Raw genomic sequence first — 18991 nt, forward strand, 5'->3', positions numbered from 1 at the left:
GGGGGCGTCGCCTGGCGCTTCACCTGGAGCTTCGCCTGGAGCTTCACCTGGAGCTTCATCTGGAGCTTCACCTGGAGCTTCATCTGGAGCTTCGCCTGGAGCTTCGCCTGGAGCTTCGCCTGGAGCTTCGCCTGGAGCTTCGCCTGGAGCTTCGCCTGGCACACAGACCATAACACTGCCACCAGGCACCCAAAACATTGGAACATTTAATCGTAACCCGCAGCCTAATGAAACATTACAACAGGTCCAGCCAGGTGTGATGTGTAACTGTAGCTCAGTGACGTATTCACCTTGTTACGGAGGAGAACCAGGAGTAAAACCTGAAGCTCCACCATGTTTGTGTCAGCAGTTCAGATTTTAGATGACAATGTTAGATCATTGTCGTTCTAGTTCATGTGCAAAGCGCTGTTAACAGCCCCGACGGATGGGACTAACACACACACACACACACACAGGTAGGGGTTTGGCACGTGGCTCTGTCTTGTCCCCGCCCCTCGTCACCTGCTTTCACGCGCTCCAAGTCCAACCATCCATTTACCATTAAACCCATGTCATTAGCATCTGCATGCAGGCTTACACATCAACATCTGTTTACATCAGAGCAATCCAGCTGTTGGCCTCATATTAATCAGACACGTCCACATAACATCTCTCCAGTTTTAGCCTCCCTACACTGGTTACCTGTCCATTTTCGGGTCCATTACAAAGTTTGACTCTGTTTTTAAATCCCTTCGTGGCTCTGCACCATCCTACTGATCTGATTTGCTTCATTGACATACACCCACACGCGCTCTGAGGTCAGCCAATCAGCTTCTCTTGAGTGTCCCAAGAACGAAGCGAAAGCTTAGAGGTGATGCTGGTCCTAAACTCTGGAATGATTTACCTCTGTCCATTAGACAAGCCTCTACCCTGTCTGTTTTTAAGACTCTTTTAAAAACTCATTTATTTTCACTGGCATTTTGATATTTTTGTGTTGATCTTAGTCATTTTTTAAATAGATTATATTTTATATTGTTGTTTGTGGTTTATAACTTATACTGTTTTATTGTAATGTACAGCACTTTGGTCCACTTTGGTTGTTTTTAGTGCTTTATAAATAAAGTTGGTATGGTATGGTGGAGGTCGACAACAGTGAAGGAAGAACCATCCTGCAGACTGTAGGTGTTAAAAACATGGTTGGTCTTTGATTCAGTGGAGTCAACCTGCAGGTCACCAGGTCAAAACCCGGAGCAGAGCTTCAGTGTCAAAACTCGGCTTGTGAAACCAAACTTCAAAGTAAAATGCACGAGATGAAAAGTACAACTTCCAACTTTCCAAGTCACTGTAACTTGATTTATTCAACCAAAAGTACGAGACATTAAATAAGACTTTTCAAGGAGGTGAGAAATAAAATGTCAAAGAAATCTGAATGTAACGATATGACATCGTATACAAAGTTCTACTGGGAACATCACATCGGTTTCTAAACGCTATGGGCATTTCTGCACTGCTACTGTAATCAATACAAAGACGACGTAAAGCGTCCTAAAACTAGAAACGTGATACAGAGACTACATCTTTACTGTATCTATAGACACACCTGGGCCAGAAGACACCTGTGAAACATGAGTGCTGTCCCTCTACTGTTCACATTACAAGAAAGAATAACAGATCTGTTATTCAGCTATTACTCATGATTTATTTGAATTTTATAGAAGAGGGTCTGAGTAAAAGATTATAAATTTGATTGTTACTACTGAGTAAATCCAGTTTGAAGGGGAACAGAAGAGAAATTTACTGGTTGTAAACTGGGAAGGAAAAAGTGAGAAAGCATCAGAAGTGTTTATATGAGGGGCAAGATTGGAAACCAAAAGGCAGATAGGAGGAATAAACTGTGTGAACAGAAGAGCTCTGAGGAAAGTCTTCAGTCGGCCTTTGGCTCCAAAACATCAAATAAGCAAAGAGACAACTGGTTTGATTTGTTTCCTTTATTGAGGATGTTGGTGAATCTTGAACAAGCACATGAAGCAGAACAGCAGCTGAGCCTTGAAACCATCCTGTCTGTACTCACTTCTCTCTCCAACAGGAGAGAAAAGGACCAAAGTTCAGGGAATAAAGCCAGATTTAAACTTTCACAACAGGAAGAAAACACAGAGGCCTCCTGCAGTGGTGTTCAGTGGTCGTGAGCCGCCCCACGGTGCGGTCGGCATGTACCAACAGTACAGACTGGATGGAAGGGTGCTGGTTTCCACAGCACCTGCTCCTTTATCACTATGAACACACACACTGGAGCTGATTCTGGCTCAGTCCCACGCACACAGTGCTGCTGCCACACATACTCGATAGAGACTAAATGTGGGTTCATTGGCCGCTGAAAATAGTCCCCAACAAATGCATTGTTTCCCCGTTTGACTAAAACTACAGTGGCAGGAAATGACTTGGTGTCTTAAAGACTTTAGGCAGCAGCTGAGATCTTCAGTTGTCTTTAGCTGACAAAGGAACATGTAGAAAAACACCAGACGTATCAAGTAAATATGTAACAGACATCAGAAGGAAATTCGTACCAGAGCTTCGTTTTAATTCTTCCTTTCCATCTGGTGCTGTTTAAGTCTACATTATGTCCACAAGCTCAACCAAGCAGCCGCCCGCTCCATCCCTGGGCGACGCCCTGACAGTCCTACCCAATGGTTTTTTATCAACAGTCATTATTCTAACATGGTCTCCAGCAGCCATCAACACAGTCTGACACACACTGGGGAAAGAAACTAAAATACACAAAGGTGTGGTACTGGACAGAGCACTGCTGATCTCAGGTGAGACCCTGTGAGTGGCGGGACCGAGCGACGCTGGTCTCCGTTCAGCCTCCAACCACCACAACAGTTTTAACTGCACCTGGATCCTCACGTGTTTGTTTTTTTTTTCTTGTTTTTTTTTTTTTTTAAACCAATCAGCAGCTTGATATGCATCAGGTGACACCAAGATGACCAAGGTAGGGGACCACCAACATCCCGCCTCCAAAAAAACCAGGAAGTGCCTCTCTTATTGGTGCAGAGGCCGGCCAATGTCCTTGAGACCCTCCCACCGACACGATTGGTTGAGTGTGACTGCTGAGCTGTAGTAAACAGGTCTCCACCTCTCCTCTCTCTCACCCTCCCTCTCTCCTCTGGCCTCTCTCCTCATCTGGGCACTGGCAGGCAGCCGGGCTGTGATTGGTAGAAGTTTGAGAGGGAGGCGGGGCTCACTGCTGCTTGGAGCGCCAGAACCGTGAAGCGATGGAGCCGAGAGGGAGCCCCTGTTTCTTCGCCTGGGAGAGCTCAGCCAGGCGCTGCTCCTCTTCCTTACAGGGAATCAAAACACATCAGTCCAAGAGAAAAAACCAAACAAACAAACACAACGAGGCTGTGCTTGGCTTCTCCACCTACCAGTGCCAGCTGAGCCTGTCTGCGTTTGAAGGCCTCGATGGGGTCGTCTTCCAGAGCGTAGTTCTCCAACACTGAACGGACGTCCTCCACTTTGCTCAGGGCGATAGCTGGCGGACAGGAGGAGAAGCAGAAGGACAGACTGTGACTCATTAGAAACCGACAAGACAATGTGATGTATACAAGCTCGTTTCATTTCAAGGAAAACCAGTTTTTCTTCTTTTTTTTTTTTTTTTTACATTCATGAAAGGCTCAGACGTTTCCAGGATTTCTGCACAGAACTTTCAAAACCACTCAGAATGAAAGTCTGTGCCCATTTCACAATAACATGAACGTTTGATGGCAAACCAGTGGGAACAAAATGATTATCATCACACTTCCTTCAGTGCATCCAGGCGGTGTATAGCAGTAACAGAATGAAATGATCTCTGGCACAGGTCTGATGGTTCTGACTGAAACTCCACAACACAGATTCACCTGCCTCCTGTTGCACAATTCCACGTTTACTGTATAGGTGTGTACCAGTGACACAAAACATTACTGCCCACAACACACAACATATTTAAAGCTGCATTAACTAACGTCTCCCTGTAATTTTCAACAGTTAAGGGCAAAATGAGTCAAAACAAACTCCGCCCACTATTGCATCACATTCAATGTCAGTGTTACACACTCGACACACAGCATTATAAGGTAACCGTGAGTTAAAATCTTCTCATGAAAATGCTACATGGATCGTGCCACTGCCTGCAGTGTTATGTCTGACACAGACTGAACAAAATGACTTATCTTACTAATCCAGGAAAATGTGCTGCTTTCTGCTAATTGGACAACAAATCACAAACGTTGCAGTTTGTTTTTTTTTTTACTTGATTTATCCAACTTTGTGCCAAGTCTTAGTTAATGCAGGTTTAAAACCATTTTAAGACCAGAGCCCATTTTTACGACTGCATACAACAAAGGACAACAGTTAAACAGATGACAACACTGGACCCCGAAGGCCTCACTCCGCGTCTTACTCTTGAGGAAGTTGGCGAGGTCGTAGAGCGTTCGGTCCTCAGAGTTTCCATCCCATTTCTTCAGAGCCATGCCGTTGAAGGGCTGCAGGCTAAACGCCTCCCGCTTACAGTCCACCACAATCACCTTACTGGTGTCCCGGTTCAGACATGACACGTCCTGAAGAAGACAAGACACGGACAAATGTAGACACCTGTGATGTTCTGCTACAGACAAAGTGTGATGTTTGGACCTGTGCTGTTGTTTTAATGGTCTTGTCTCCACCTGCTCCACTCAACATAAGCTCAGGGGCCCTGTTGACCGTTTAAGGCCTAATAAAAGAAGTGACTATTATCTTAATGATCCTTAACATTTATGGAGATTAACACACATCTTTTTATAGTTGAGAGGACACTCACTGACATAATGCAGCCCCTAGTCCCTAACCCTGACCTAAACCTGGTCCTAACCTGAGTCTGAACCCTCAAGCTCTGAAGGTGTGAGGACCAGACAGTATCCTCACAGTGATGGTTTTGAACACAACCACAGGAGGACACACACACTTTCCCTGGAAGCCCCAGCTGGTGTGTGTTGAGACAGATGGAGAAGGACGCTGCTTGTTGTCTCGACCCCCCCCCCCAGAACCTGCTGCTGTGTGTGTGCAGAGACATCCGACCATCCTCCTCTGAGTGAATGAATAAGAGGCATCTGTCTTCGTTCAGTGTGTGTGCGTTGGGTAAACCTGAAATGACGTGTCTGCACGTACACAGGTGGACAATAATGATATGTAGGTAAATTCATCTCCATTTTGAATTCAAATGATGACACACGGTCAGGCATCGTGTCAGCTGGTAGGTTTTATGAAAACTGTTGAGCACCAGACCTTCAGAGGGGAGATGAACAGATCTGTAGGTTTGTGCAACGGAAACCACCTGAAACTTACTATTAGTAAGACTAGAGTTGATTTTCAGAAAACAAAAGTTACACCATCACCAACTCTCATCAGTCGTGAGCAGAACTATGGATGCCTGGTTGGGACAAATGGTACAAAAGGCAGCCTGCAGTCCAAAGCTAGCATTAGCGTTAGCTTGTGACTGTGCAACGTGATCCATCCTGTGGTCCAACAGGATGACCAATGTCTGTAGCCTGTTGAATTTCTTAAAAAGATTTTGTCAGACTTGTTGAGTGAATTAGTGATCATTTCTCCAGATACTAGTTCATCTTATTTTAGGTTTAAGGTTTAAATACAACAGTTTGCTTCAGGTGGCGACTGCAGAGCTGACTTGAGACATTTCCAGAAATGCAAACATTTCATCATATTCATGCCATCTGTGCTTCTACTTCTGTGTGTTGTGACACACAAGCCAGTGGCGTGATCCGGTGCTGCAGATGTGCGTTACACCAACACCGAGCTCCGTCAGCTACAGTATATTAAGCATGAAATTTGATGTCTGATGCCACAGAGGAAAAGGTTCAGACATTTCTTTTGTACTGACATTTGTAGTTATTAGTCAAAGACGATATGAATTAAAAACCATCTTTAGTATCAACGTACTGTAAACCAGCTCTGAGATCACAGCCTCACACAGCTACAGTCGTTTTAGTCATTAACAGTTTTCATAGTGTTTGGATTATAACCCCAGGTGGCAGAAAATGCACATCCACAGACAATGTTCTAATTTCATGGAACTGTTAGTAACTTTCTCTTGACATATGCAGCATTTCTAACTCTCCCTGAGCATCTGTTGCATTCAGGTCTGTCTTGGCGTTATGGAGTTGAGATAAACGCGTCTTCTTTCTGGTAAGTAGGTTAAACAGCTCCTTACACTGTTCTGACTGCTCAGAGAGAGTTGGAGGGAGACAGAAGGAAAGGGGGAGGAACTTGGAAGGAGCAAAGGAAAAGAGGGAGGAGAGAAGAAAGACTGGGGCAAAGGAGAGGTGGGATAAGAGGAAGATAGGAGCAAAGGGAGGAGGCAGAGGGTTAATGAGGCCTGAGAGTGTGATGGAAGGGACAGGAGGGGTGAGGGAGATCTGTGGTGAGGAGGAGAAATCAATGTCAGCGGCAGAAGGCAGCTATGGGGGGTAATGTGGAGCCTCCTTCCTGATCAGGTTTCTCAGGGGAGGAGCTGTGCCACAGAACCACAGGTTTAGAAAATAAAAGTCATTATGAAATGTTACTTTGGCTTTTTTCACAATAATAGCTTTAAAATTCAAGTGAAAATTGCTGGACCTAAATAAAAATGATCATTGTGAATTAATTACTGTGAATAACACAAGTATATCGTATCGTTGTGGTTCTGGATAAACGGCACAGCTGAAGCTGTGTGTGTCACAGACTGTCATATAAACATTCACACATTTAAATAAATGAAATGTTTATCTGGATTTGGTCAGTTATTTTAATATTTCCATTAGATTTGTGTAATTTTACTTTTAATTAAAGTTACTTTGTTGTGTTATTTACACTCAGCGGTCTGTTTATTAGGAACACATAGCTCAAACTAAGTCACTCTAATCCAACAGTCCTGCAACAAATCTTCCTTCATGAAGGTGACAGAGTTCATTTTGGGTACAAACAGTTTCAGCCTCACTGATATAAATGGGAAGGACTCAATAATAGAAACATGTCTCTGTTTAATGTAACACAATTTAACAGCACACCTCTGTGAAGCAGTGTCAACTGAATATTATCACCTCTATTCCCACTGAGAAAGGCTGCAGCAGATGCCACCTGTGGGCTGTACAAACACGCACACGCAGATCGTACCTTAACGTGATGTCCCTCCACGTAGCGCGTTGCATCTCTAAACAGGCGATACATGACAAAACCCTGTGGATCGATGCTGTCGATCAGAGGATACGCAGTCTGGAGACACACAGAACAAACAAGATAATCATCATCGGCCAAAACGCGCCGGCACATTTCTTTGTCCTCTCAGTAAGAATAATATTTGGATGCAACTGTAAACAAGTAAAAACTTGAAGTGTTACACTGATCTGAGGAAACCTTAACGCACTGTTTGTGTGTGTGAATTTTGCGTTCAGCTAAATGTAAACAAGACGACACAGCCCAGAGATCTGACTGATCACCATATTAGCACCTCCGTGGATCACACAGAAGCTGCTCAAGATTTTTTCTGTTTACTGAATCACCCCCAGGCCAGTGTGCGAGCCTCACCATGCCGGTCTCTGCGGTGAAGATGACAATCTCATAGAGCGGCGTGAGCTGCTGGAACAGGTAGTCGATGCCCGGGCGCTTCTTAAACCGCCAACCTGTCGACAACTGGAACCACAAAGAGTAAAAACAAAAGCAATCAACGGGTTGTGATGTTTAGGTGCAGAGCAGCACGGCCTGTGAACTGCACACATCCACACAGAGCTGCACAAACATACAACACTGATCCAACTTTAGAAACCGGAATTGCTCTGGTAACCTTTGACTGACTTGGCCATAACATCTGACCAAGTTGCAGCCACAGTCCTCTGAGGAAATAACGTAATGACAGGTAAAAATATTAATTATTAACTGGACCGCACCAGCAGGCTGCTGGTTTGAGGAGACCTGCACAAAGCTGCAGAGGGAAGGGAAGGCAGCGTCTTCTAGGGTTTGTGTTTGCCTGCTCATGTAACATAAACGTCTTTCCTAGTTTAGTGTGGAACCAGAACAAGCAAGTGGTGGGTTCTACTAGGTGTGTGTGTTTGTCTGATTTAACAGGCAACAGGTGTTGAGTTACAGCTGCTGCACACCTGTCAGACGCACAGCAGATGACAAGGCAAGCCGACAGGTGGTGGGACACACCTCTGACACACAACCTACATCCTCCTGTCTCATAAATCCATTAACCCTCAAACTCGTTAGGGTTAGGGTTAGGGGAACAGTGGTGAGTCAGTACCGTCAGTGCAGTCTAACGACTTGGTGCTCGTGGTTCTCTGCTGATTTAGCATTTCACTCCTGTAACACTGCAATAATCACAACATACTAACAGAAATTCAATCAAAAACTGATGCAGCAAAAGCACAGACCATTTTTATTCCACACATTCTTGTCAAAGTCTGGTGCTTACATTACCACAATGCGACTTCAGCTCCAACAGCTGAGTTTGCGATTGAGGTGTGTTATGCTAGCTAATGTAGCAGCTAATGTAGCTTCCAGCAGCTACAGAGGTCTGGTCAGCTGCTTCTTTCTAGCACCACACCTCCAGTTTATGTCTTGTACATGGAGTTTTCAGGTTAATACTGACTCAAGTGACATCACTTGAGGACATTTATGAGACTGGGCACAGCCCGTCTGGAGACTCCACAGGCTTTGTACTATTAGCACAGTAGGACTCCCCAAACCTGTCAACACGCCACTTTGGAAAACCAGTGGAGTTCCCTTTGCAAGCTTTGTTTATATGTGTAATGAAAACCCCTAATATGGTGATGACGTTACAAAGTAACTTACCAGAAATGGATAACACAGCATTGTGCTGAACCTGCACTTTTGTTCTAAACCTTGTGTACCAGCAGCACTGCCATGTTAATGTAGTGACCTGATTTAAATGGAAAAGGGAAGTGTGTTTCTACACAGCTCTGGTGTGTGTGGAGGGGAAGGCAGAGTAATAATCTAGGAGGGCAGAGGTAGAATGAGAAGAAGAACAGAAGACTGCTTTTCATTTCCACTGTGGCCGTTCAGACACATCTGAGTTACAGCGTGGCTGGACAGCACGTTTTAGAGCTGGTTCTTAGAGGAACAGAGAGTGTGAGGAGACGCACCGACCACTCCGGATGCAGCAGGACGTCGGTGAGCTCCAGCACCAGAGTGTACGGAGGCTGGTAGTACGGTTCCTTCAGAGGGTCCGGCAGCAGCTTCGGGCTCGTCGGCTCAATGATCATCTGATGTCATCCACAGTGCACAGACACACAGACACAGACAGCAGGTCACACTGTGCCTTCAGAAATCAAAGCAAATTAACCAAAAACATATTTCACAACACCTTCCACGTCAGATGAGGAAGTAGGAAGGCTGAGTACATTCTGGAAATTCTAGCTTCTAAAGGGATAATAACAACAAGCCTTTTATAATTAGGGCTGAAAGGTTTATCCAAGAGGCTGTAGATAACACTTTCCCTTTACAGGAGCCAAAGTCAGCTCATATTACTGCTCTGAAAAACCCGAACAGGAAGTTGGGCTATACCCTTATCAAGATATTGCCTACCATATTACCTCTACCAAGAGAGCTTGCTGGTTTGTTTGTTAGCAGCATACCCCAAAAACTCCTGAACAGGTTCGGATGAAATGTTTGAGAGATATGGACCATGAAACAACCGATTAGAGTTTGGTGCTGATCTGTCTCATAATTTGGATACAGGAATATTTTAAATGACTCTTCACCACTGTGAGTGCTGGAAAGGCTGCTGGCTATATGTGAGCCCACTTTTGGTCAAAGTGCACGGCTGTGCTGCTGAGCACTCTGATCGCATACAAAGACAAAGCCCAGAGTTAGTTACAGCTGCTCGCTCACTGTCAGCGGCAACCGAGTGCTATCACTCAGTCCACCCCGCTGTGTCAGACCGGGACTGAAGGAACCGAAGGAACCGAGCGAGGCCACGGCCCACAGCTGGGGTGGGATCGACTCTGTGCAGCGACAGCGGGGTGAGAGCCTGATGGCAGAGATTTGGAGTCAGGCTCAAAGCTGTTAACATTTTCATTTATAAGACTGGTTTTATGCCACGTTATTAAGTTTTGACAGTTTTTCAGGTGACAAAGTGACGACTTAGACTGAGAATATGTGGTCAGTCTGTCCAAGTAATGCCAATTTAGAAATTGTTCTGATCTTTTCAGAGATGTGAGCATAGACATAGACAGTATATGTATAGACCTATAAGTCTATGGATGTGAGTGCTCCTTATCTGACCAAGCTAGCTCTAGCTAGCAGGCAGCTACATCTCGTTCAGAGCACAGCAGTGTTCCAGTTTCACATTATAGCTGTATTTCCACTGTTGGAACCTAACGAGAGGTTCATCCCGTGCTTCCCTTAACCGTCACTCGCCATAACATCGTGGGTTGGCGTGGATGTCCTACTTTGCTTCACTGTATTTTTCCTCCGTCGGTCTCGAGGGGCTGCGCTCCTCCAGTAACAGAGGCTGTATGAGCAGTTTATCAAACAGCTGTTGGTTGAACAAGCAAAATACAAATTTGTAGGAATGTGACGTCTTCACCGCTTCGCTCCACCGCTCACTGGAGTCCCCGCTTTACCCCTAAACTAACAAGTGGATGCCTGTCATGTCTTTGAGTGGTTTGTTCAAGGAGGATGCTGTGAAGTCTAGACCTTATGCCCTTGTTGTTGTGCTCCTGCGCTATAACCTACAAATAAAACTGTAAGACTTGAACTGCATGACTTTCAAACCAATAAAAATATCAGCGTTGCTCCAAATGGCAGCAGCAGGTTTTCATGGTCAAGCAGTCGTATACCAGGTTCAAACTATCAGGGAAATGTTGTTTTTATGACACTGTGGAATAACTGAGCTGCCCTTGGTGGAGGTTGAACTCTGAGTGCTGTCTAGTTAATACTAAAACTGTTTCTGGTACAGAATATACTGTTAATAGCACTTACTCATGACTCACACTGCTGCACTGAACATGTTTTTAATTATTCATTTAAAGGGGGAAACACTACACCTTGGATAACTAGCTCCTACATGTGTTGAGTGCACTTGTTTTAAGTAACTTTGGACAAAAGCATCTGATGTAAGGTACAGAATACACACTCTCCATAATATTGCCAAGGGCACTAGGGGAAAATCCAAGCCTAAAATATAAACCTTGTTTTTAGACCCTTCTTGCAGACATCTCAGATGAAACTGAGATGTGTGGTCAGACAGGGCTCCCTTATCCAGGAATCAGCATAAAAACACCTCCCGTCCTGTGTCAAGTACAGTACAAATGACATCATGGTTTTCACAGTAATACATTATTCAAATCGTCACTATTAATTCTGGTAACTCAGCTAAAAACCAGCAAAGGGAACATCAAAAATAAGGGGGTTCTCACCGTTAAAGAGAAGTGGAGTTTTTTGTAACCAACAGATTTAGCTAGTCATGGGAGATTAAAGTAATGCACTTGCATTTCAGCTTGTGAATTTGCTTTTTTTAATAAATGTACCAAAAGATAAAAGTGGCAGTGTGGACGACTGCAAGTATCACCTGTTCATACAGGCTAAATTTAAAACGGCAGAACTGGCCAACGTCATAACTCGGACAGAACTCACAGGGTTAATATAGTTAATGATTATAATTGTACTTTGAGACCAAAACTGATCACATGCACAAAGACACAGCAATCCCTGCAGGAACTTTTAAAGACAAACCAATTCAGATACTCAAAGTTCAATTTATTCCGTTTTGTTTTTAATCATTTTCAATTATTGTGACCACATTTATTTTGCCTGGAGTTTTGAAGAGTGGTCTCGGACATCGGATGTCTCATGAACAAATACAAGTCTGTATACATGCATGAATCAGTACATGCACCATTTTAAACCACAATAAATAATGTGCAAAACAAAGAAACACATAAATTCTGGTGAGGAAGAGTAGCATTTATTCATCTTCACCCACTCACCTGTCTGTAGTCCTTCAAGTATTTGTAGGTTCTTTTCAACTGCTGGACAACCGGAGGATCTGAAAGATGGAAGGGAAACCACACAGAGGAAACACTGTTCAACAGATGTCAAGGTAAATGTTTAAACACAGTCGGGGAATCATTTAATTCAGACGTGTTAGGGACATACAGAGAAAGCAGAGACAGTGGAGAACGACCTACAAATGTAAGCTGTTAGAATACTTGCATAATAATTCTGCATTTTCAGGTCTGGACTGTTGAATAGAAGAGAAACGAAGAAACACAAGAGAAGATGGCTGAACTATGAAATTATCAAAGACAAAGAAAGTATGACGCAGTTCGATCCACATCAATAGAGGTGAACCACCTGAGCACAGCCTGGGTTCTGATGGGCTCCAAAAACTAGTTCTCTCAGGAAACACCGGCCCAATGGAGCAGCTCATAGGACACAGCGAGCTTTTTCCAAAGCTGATCACCATCCACCTGACTCCACCCACTGATGATCTGTTTCTGCATTTACCTAACAAAGTTCTCAGTGTTTGCTCCAAATGAGTTGCCACCGTGAAAAACAATGAAATGCTGAAACCTTCCCATGGGGGGTGACTACTTCTGGAATTCATTTAGTTTTACACCAATATTCCTCTGAGCCGAAGGCTGCAGAGCTCAGGGTACCGAGGACAGGCGATAGGTCAACGTCCCCTGTATAAATAGATGGAAAGCCTCACACCATATGTGACAAATAAAATACATTGTGTATCTGTTTGTGTGAGCCCTTGTGTACGTCTGCTAAATACAGCGTCTCCTAAACAGGCAGGCTGATCAAATTAGCAGTTTTTCCAAATAATAAAAAATATTATGCAATCAATGTAATTATTAGAAGTTAAAATAGAGCACATGACTTTATACAACTACGAACCTCTACAATATCATTCACTGATGTCATACCTGTCAAACCAACCACAGCACAAATGAAGCTACACCAAACGCTGACGAAGCTCACTGGTGTTTCACTCTCACCTCAACAGGAACAGAACAAAGCAGGGTGTGATCTGATTGGTCAATTATCTGTGAGGTGATCAGAGGAGTCACATGGTATGGCCTGCAGCCCCCGAACTAATCAATGAGCCCGCTGACGATGGTGCTGATACGCCAGCGAGGCAAGTCCGCTGGCTAATAACCCCTCCAGCTGTCAACCAATGACTAATAATAAAAAGACTTTGTTTCCCATGAGGCAGCGGGTTCATTGCTGCAAACAGGAACACAATAACATGATCCACACACACACACACACACACACACACACGGCTCTCTGTGTCTTCATCTCCAAACACACAAGCTGAAGCTTGGATGCTCTGGTCCCAGGGGATACAATCCCCCAGAGTTCACTGCAGCATGCTGAAGCAGGAAGCAAAGGCCATCTGCCACTGTGCTGCTGTCCCGATGCACTGACTGGGCACATGCACTTTCACATGTGGCTGTGGCTTCAGAAAGCATTCAAACCCCTTCATGTTTTGTGGTTTATTGTGTTGAACATTTAACTCTGAGTAGATAAAACTGCCATTTGGCCCATCAGTCTACACTCAGTAATGACAAAGTGAGCACGTTTTAGACAAGTGTTTGCTGCGGCCCAATACACGAAGCAATACCAAATAAAATGGAAGAGAACAGACTTAAAGCTTTGCTTGGTGTTATAGGCGGAACAAGTGAAACACAAAACGTGAAGCTGCTGGTGCAGACCCCCAATACCTCCGCGGTGCAGACCCCTAATACCTCCGTGGTGCAGACCCCCAATACCTCCGCGGTGCAGACCCCCAATACCTCCGCGGTGCAGACCCCCAATACCTCCGCGGTGCAGACCCCCAATACCTCCGCGGTGCAGACCCCCAATACCTCCGCGGTGCAGACCCCCAATACCTCCGCGGTGCAGACCCCCAATACCTCCGCGGTGCAGACCCCCAGTACCTCCATGGTGCAGACCCAGACTCCTACCCTAATACTTCCGTGGTGCAGACCCCCAGTACCTCCGCGGTGCAGACACCCAATACCTCCGTGGTGCAGACCCAGACCCCTACCCTAATACCTCCGCGGTGCAGACCCCTAATACCTCCGTGGTGCAGACCCCTACCCTAATACCTCCGTGGTGCAGACAGCTGAGCTGATTAAAACAGAAACTGTCCTGACAGACCAGGTGAGACCAGCCATGTCTAGACGCCCTCTGTGTAGACATTCCTACAGGATGTCATAGACAGTGCTAGAAACTGGAGCTGAAATAACACCCCACTCTTAATCAACAGAAAATTGCCAGGCTCCTATTCTGGACATTGATTAATCATCTATATCACTTCCTCTGTGGCAGTAAATTAAATATATTTGGGTTCTGGACTGTCACCAGTCAGGTGCTAGACGCCAGGAGGACTGAGGCAGGCGGCCTCTGGGTCCCTGAGTAAACAAGGTTTGTGTGTTCTCGGTAATGAAATGAAGTGGGGAGATAACATGCACTCTAATGCAGCGTGGGTGTGTAAGCGTGGCTGCTGAGTAACCACTCCCCTGGGACCCCGATCAAACACACACTATAATAGGAAAAGTGAGTGTGTGTGCAGTGTAGACCTGATGTCAGCCTTGTGAGTATGTGTAGATGCCTTCTCTGATGTGTGTGTATGTGTGTCAGGAGGATGGAGGGGATAGATTAAGGCAGGCTTTTATGATGTTAATAGGTGGTGGTGATGGGGGAGGACAGAGGAGTGTATGACATGCACTGCAACCCTGGACTCATAGACATTACCTGGAGGAGCTGTGTGTGAGAACACAAGTGTCCAAATCATTGTGCCCAGATGTCACATGGACTGTACCCTGCCAGCTCCCTAGTCCAAAGTCTGACATGAACACGTGTGAACAGGAGGAGGACAAAAGCATGAATGAAAGGGAAGATGAGAAGAAAGAATAACAGAAGAGGAAGGAGAACAGGATGATGATTGAGGAGCAAACAAAAAGAGGGAAAGAAGAAAACCAGGGAAAAGGGTGTAGAGAAGAAGGCAGGAAACAAGAGATGAAATCAGAGCAAGGAGAGATGAAGAAAGAGGTAAGAAGGGAGGTGGGAGAGAGGGATGGGGGGCCTCCACCCTCAACAAAAGCTGCGGTCAGGCTTGGCATCTGCTATGCAACACCACCTCCCACCTCCTGCTCCTCCGACATCTCCTCTCCTCCATCAGTCGTTTGTTTTGTCTCCATGCGATGACGGCAGCGAGGCCCGACCTCCAGGAGACGGCAGCCACTTTACACATGAATGGTGAGAAAGGTGCTATTTATAGGACACATAAGGTGTCATTGTGTTCAGTTTGGACTAACACACCTCAGTGGGGCTGCAACCAACAATTCTTATCATCAAACAGTCCACCAAGTACTTGTCAGATTAATGGATTAACTGTTTAATCTATGTGATGTCTGTAAATAGCCCAAGCCCATGTGTCAATTCTAAATTTTGTCCACATAACAGTCCAAAACCCAGAGACATCCAGTTTGCTGCTGCCAAAGCCTGAAACAATTTGCCAAAGCTCATCTTAACACAATGAATCCAACTAATGTTTTGGCATTTTTGATGGAAAATAAGAATCAAATGTGTTGAAGATAAATGTCCTGTTGACCGGTTAATCAAATAACAGACTGTTTCAGCTTTCTCAGCGTCCTAGTCTGCTTCTCCAAAGTCCAGCTGCTTGGGCCATGTGATGCATTTGAGTGCAGTGTTAAAAGTCTCATGACTATTCTGAGAACACTTCCTAAAATCCTGAGTGCTCACTGTAAAGACAGTCAGACATTTTGGACTTCACCAGGAAGACGCCTACACAGCTAATCCAGCCAGTTAACATGACGAACATTCACAATGAGTGATTTTCTTTTTGTGTTATACTGCTGTCAGTTAAGTGTTTAACAACTGTTTGAAAATGTTAGAAAACGGAGAACTTGCTGATTTACTACATCTTTAGATGTGTTTCTGTATTTCTGCATGACGAAGGAGACTGGGTAGATAACTGATCGCCTGTGAGGATCATGAAATTCAAGACTGTTGTGTATTGCATGTGCACGTGTGTCACATTTCCTGCTTGTCATGGTTATGATGACACTCCTCTGCATCACCCGTACAAATGCCGACAGCCGCCACTTGACATCCAAACAGAGTCTGTAGCCAAGCCTGTCCCATGAGCCCCATTTATATATTCATCCATCAATTATCCATTCCTCCGTTCACCTGCTGCCCAGAAGAGGAGGAGGAGGAGGAATGCCCCGGTGGCAGAGGGGGAGGTTGGGATGGAAGAGACAACACTGAAAGAAGATGAGGAGGATGACAGGACGAAGGAACAGGTGAAGATGAAAAGGAACAGGGATGACGGAGGAGGAGAGGGACGGCATGAAGGACCAGTGTTTATCGCTCTTCACTCCCTGAGGGATCATCACCTTCTGCCCTGGCCCCTAAGCTCATCAGGGATGATTTGGCCCCAACCACTGAGGTCTCTGGGTCATGATTGGCCCTCATCACTCTGCTGAGGGCTAATGGGAAACGTGAAGGGAACCGTTTATCAGTTCTGTAGGTAATGATTCAGTATCATTTATCTCCCTTCCATTAAAACGATACATGATGGTGGTGTCATGATCATGTGAGGTCTTCATCCACCAACCGCTGCTGCCAGTAAGCTCAGTTTAACTCAAGATGACAAAACCACCTGAAGCTGGTTTAACTACAGTGAATCCTTAGCCTTAATGGCCGGTGTCCGTCTGGGTTCAGCCCCAGTCTCACAGCGTTTTGTGACACCACACACCAGCTGGCTGTTTGTGCACCTCATCCACTGACAAGAGAAACAAGTCAGCAACATCTAAATAGGAATGTTGTCGTCCAGTGTTCACCTGAGAAGCGGAGAGACAGCTGTGAGGTTTCTATCAGGTTGACCTGCCAGGAGAGAACTCTCCTGTTAAATGAATTCTGATCACCTGCTGATACTAACAATGCCTTCATCAATACCTCAGTGCCCCCGAGGCCCAGTTCTGCCTGCACCTACACCCCTACATCTGTTGATCAGTCCATCCATCCATCAATTAGCCCATGTGTCTAACCTCTCCTGTCTGTCTGTCTGTCCAAACAAACTTTATTTACCTTTTGTTCCGTTTTAGTTCGGCCTCAGTCAGAACAGCAACTCTGGTAAAACAATCAAGCTGCTGGCTGTAAACACCACGTTAGCTGTATGAGCTGCAGACCTGGGGGAGCCAGCACCCAGGGTGGATATGAAGACAGATGGACAGACAGACAGAGAGGAAGATGAAAAGACACAAAGAGAAGAGAGAAGGTAATAAAGTTACAGACAGGGAGATGAAGAGATGGAGTTCTGTAGTCAGTCACCAAAGTGGACCTTGGGGAGTTTTTAGGATCGATGGACTCAGGGAGAGGAATATGTGTGGGCACAGACACGCTGAACCCTGGGAGAGAGTGTTATTGATGAAATGATTACTAGAAGCAGCAGGCGATCAGAATTCGCTTAGTGTCCAATTGATGCAGGGGGATCTGAAAACCCAGAAGCAACAGTTAACCAGTGTCAGCTCCAGTGTCGTCTGCACATCACCGGAGCTCAGTGCAACCATAAAAATGTGTTGTTAGACTCATTGCACCGTGGGTTATTGACAACGGACTCCACCTCTTTGAGACATGCACTGACACCCTGAAATCATCTAAAGTGCATGTTACACAGGGGAGCTGTATGTGAGAAGGCAAATGTCTGGGTCGACTGACCCAGACAGACATTGCCCTGCCAGCTCCATAAAATGTCCACATAAAGTCCAAGTGAGCCCATGTGAGAATACAGCATCTTATAGTCTCAAGTATTCCCACTGAGCTAATGGGAATACGCCAATGGTGAAGAAAAAGTCATTTATAGTGAGGACAAGAAAAGAAAAGTCTAACTGGAGACAACGAAATTCAGGAACTTAAGAGCTGGCATTGAAATCACCAGACAAATTTAAGGTTACACCAAGAGCACGTTAGTCAGACTTCAGCAAACTGAAGAACTGGTTAAAGTTCATCCAAATAATTTAAAGGACAAAGAACTAAAACTGAAACTTGGCCACAAAAGCCTGACAGACTGAATAAGAACGTAGCTCATGGTGCCACGAGTGTTGAGGACTTATTTGTTTTCTCCTCTTAAGTCAACGTTTCTAAATTCCATTTTTTTGTCGATGATGTGGAGATTTAGTCAGTTTTTGTTTGATGAAGTCAATCTGGCCTCGACTCTGTCAGGAACAAAAAGCTGTTCATTAAAACATTTAGTCAAAAATGTCAGCAACAAATTGACCAAAAGAGAAAACTTTGAAACACGGCGTTGACTGAAAGCATTTGTTTAAAGTCGTATTTTGGGCAGCTTTGCTGTTTTTCTTCTTTTGTATAATGATTCAATCACTGGAGGCTGCTGTGTCCTCTGTCCTACTACCAAATGGGTGGATCACCAGAATGTAGATGCGTGTGTGTGTTTTGTGTTGTTGGGCAGTCTCATTGGCAGAACAGGGGGATGAAAGAAGGGACCGGGGCAGATGGATGGTTGGTATAAATGCACATATACACACAGAGTGAGAGCAGTTGGCAGCGCCACCTAGGCTCTGCAGAGTGATCCATCAATCACACAAACCCTGACACCAGCACACACACAATGAAACCCCAGTGAGCTTCGTCAGGGTGTCAAAGACACACATGCTCAGTAGAAGGCGGAGGAGGACTCATCTGGACCAAAGCAGTGTGAATACAACACACACACACACACACACACATTTTCTTAAACACATCTGCAGTGAAACCCAAGCACCTGTCAGGCCTCTGGTTGTTTGGCGTTTCCAGACATAAAATACATTGTCAACTTGCCACAACCCAAAGTCATGCCCACAACTAGCACTGCAACTAATGACAGATGATGATCTTTGATGAAATGAGTCACTGGTCAGACCACAGAATGTCAGAAAGTAGT

General features: G+C 45.1%; 1 protein-coding gene across 1 annotated transcript in view; it reads right to left on the reverse strand.

Moving 5' to 3' along the window:
• Positions 1-2906: 2906 nt before the first annotated feature.
• The window catches only part of timm50 (translocase of inner mitochondrial membrane 50 homolog (S. cerevisiae)), a 29646-nt gene continuing 13561 nt past the window's right edge, over positions 2907-18991 (reverse strand). The window contains exons 5-11 of the mRNA XM_020623252.1: positions 11997-12055; positions 9150-9269; positions 7573-7677; positions 7162-7260; positions 4418-4574; positions 3402-3508; positions 2907-3316 (exon numbers count right to left, since the gene is read on the reverse strand). Coding sequence (XP_020478908.1) covers positions 3218-3316; positions 3402-3508; positions 4418-4574; positions 7162-7260; positions 7573-7677; positions 9150-9269; positions 11997-12055 — 746 coding nt within the window. The 3' untranslated portion in view covers positions 2907-3217. The remainder of the gene's footprint in view (positions 3317-3401; positions 3509-4417; positions 4575-7161; positions 7261-7572; positions 7678-9149; positions 9270-11996; positions 12056-18991) is intronic.

The sequence above is a fragment of the Monopterus albus genome, unplaced genomic scaffold (assembly GCF_001952655.1).
Source record: "Monopterus albus unplaced genomic scaffold, M_albus_1.0 scaffold294.1, whole genome shotgun sequence".
NCBI lineage: Eukaryota > Metazoa > Chordata > Actinopteri > Synbranchiformes > Synbranchidae > Monopterus > Monopterus albus.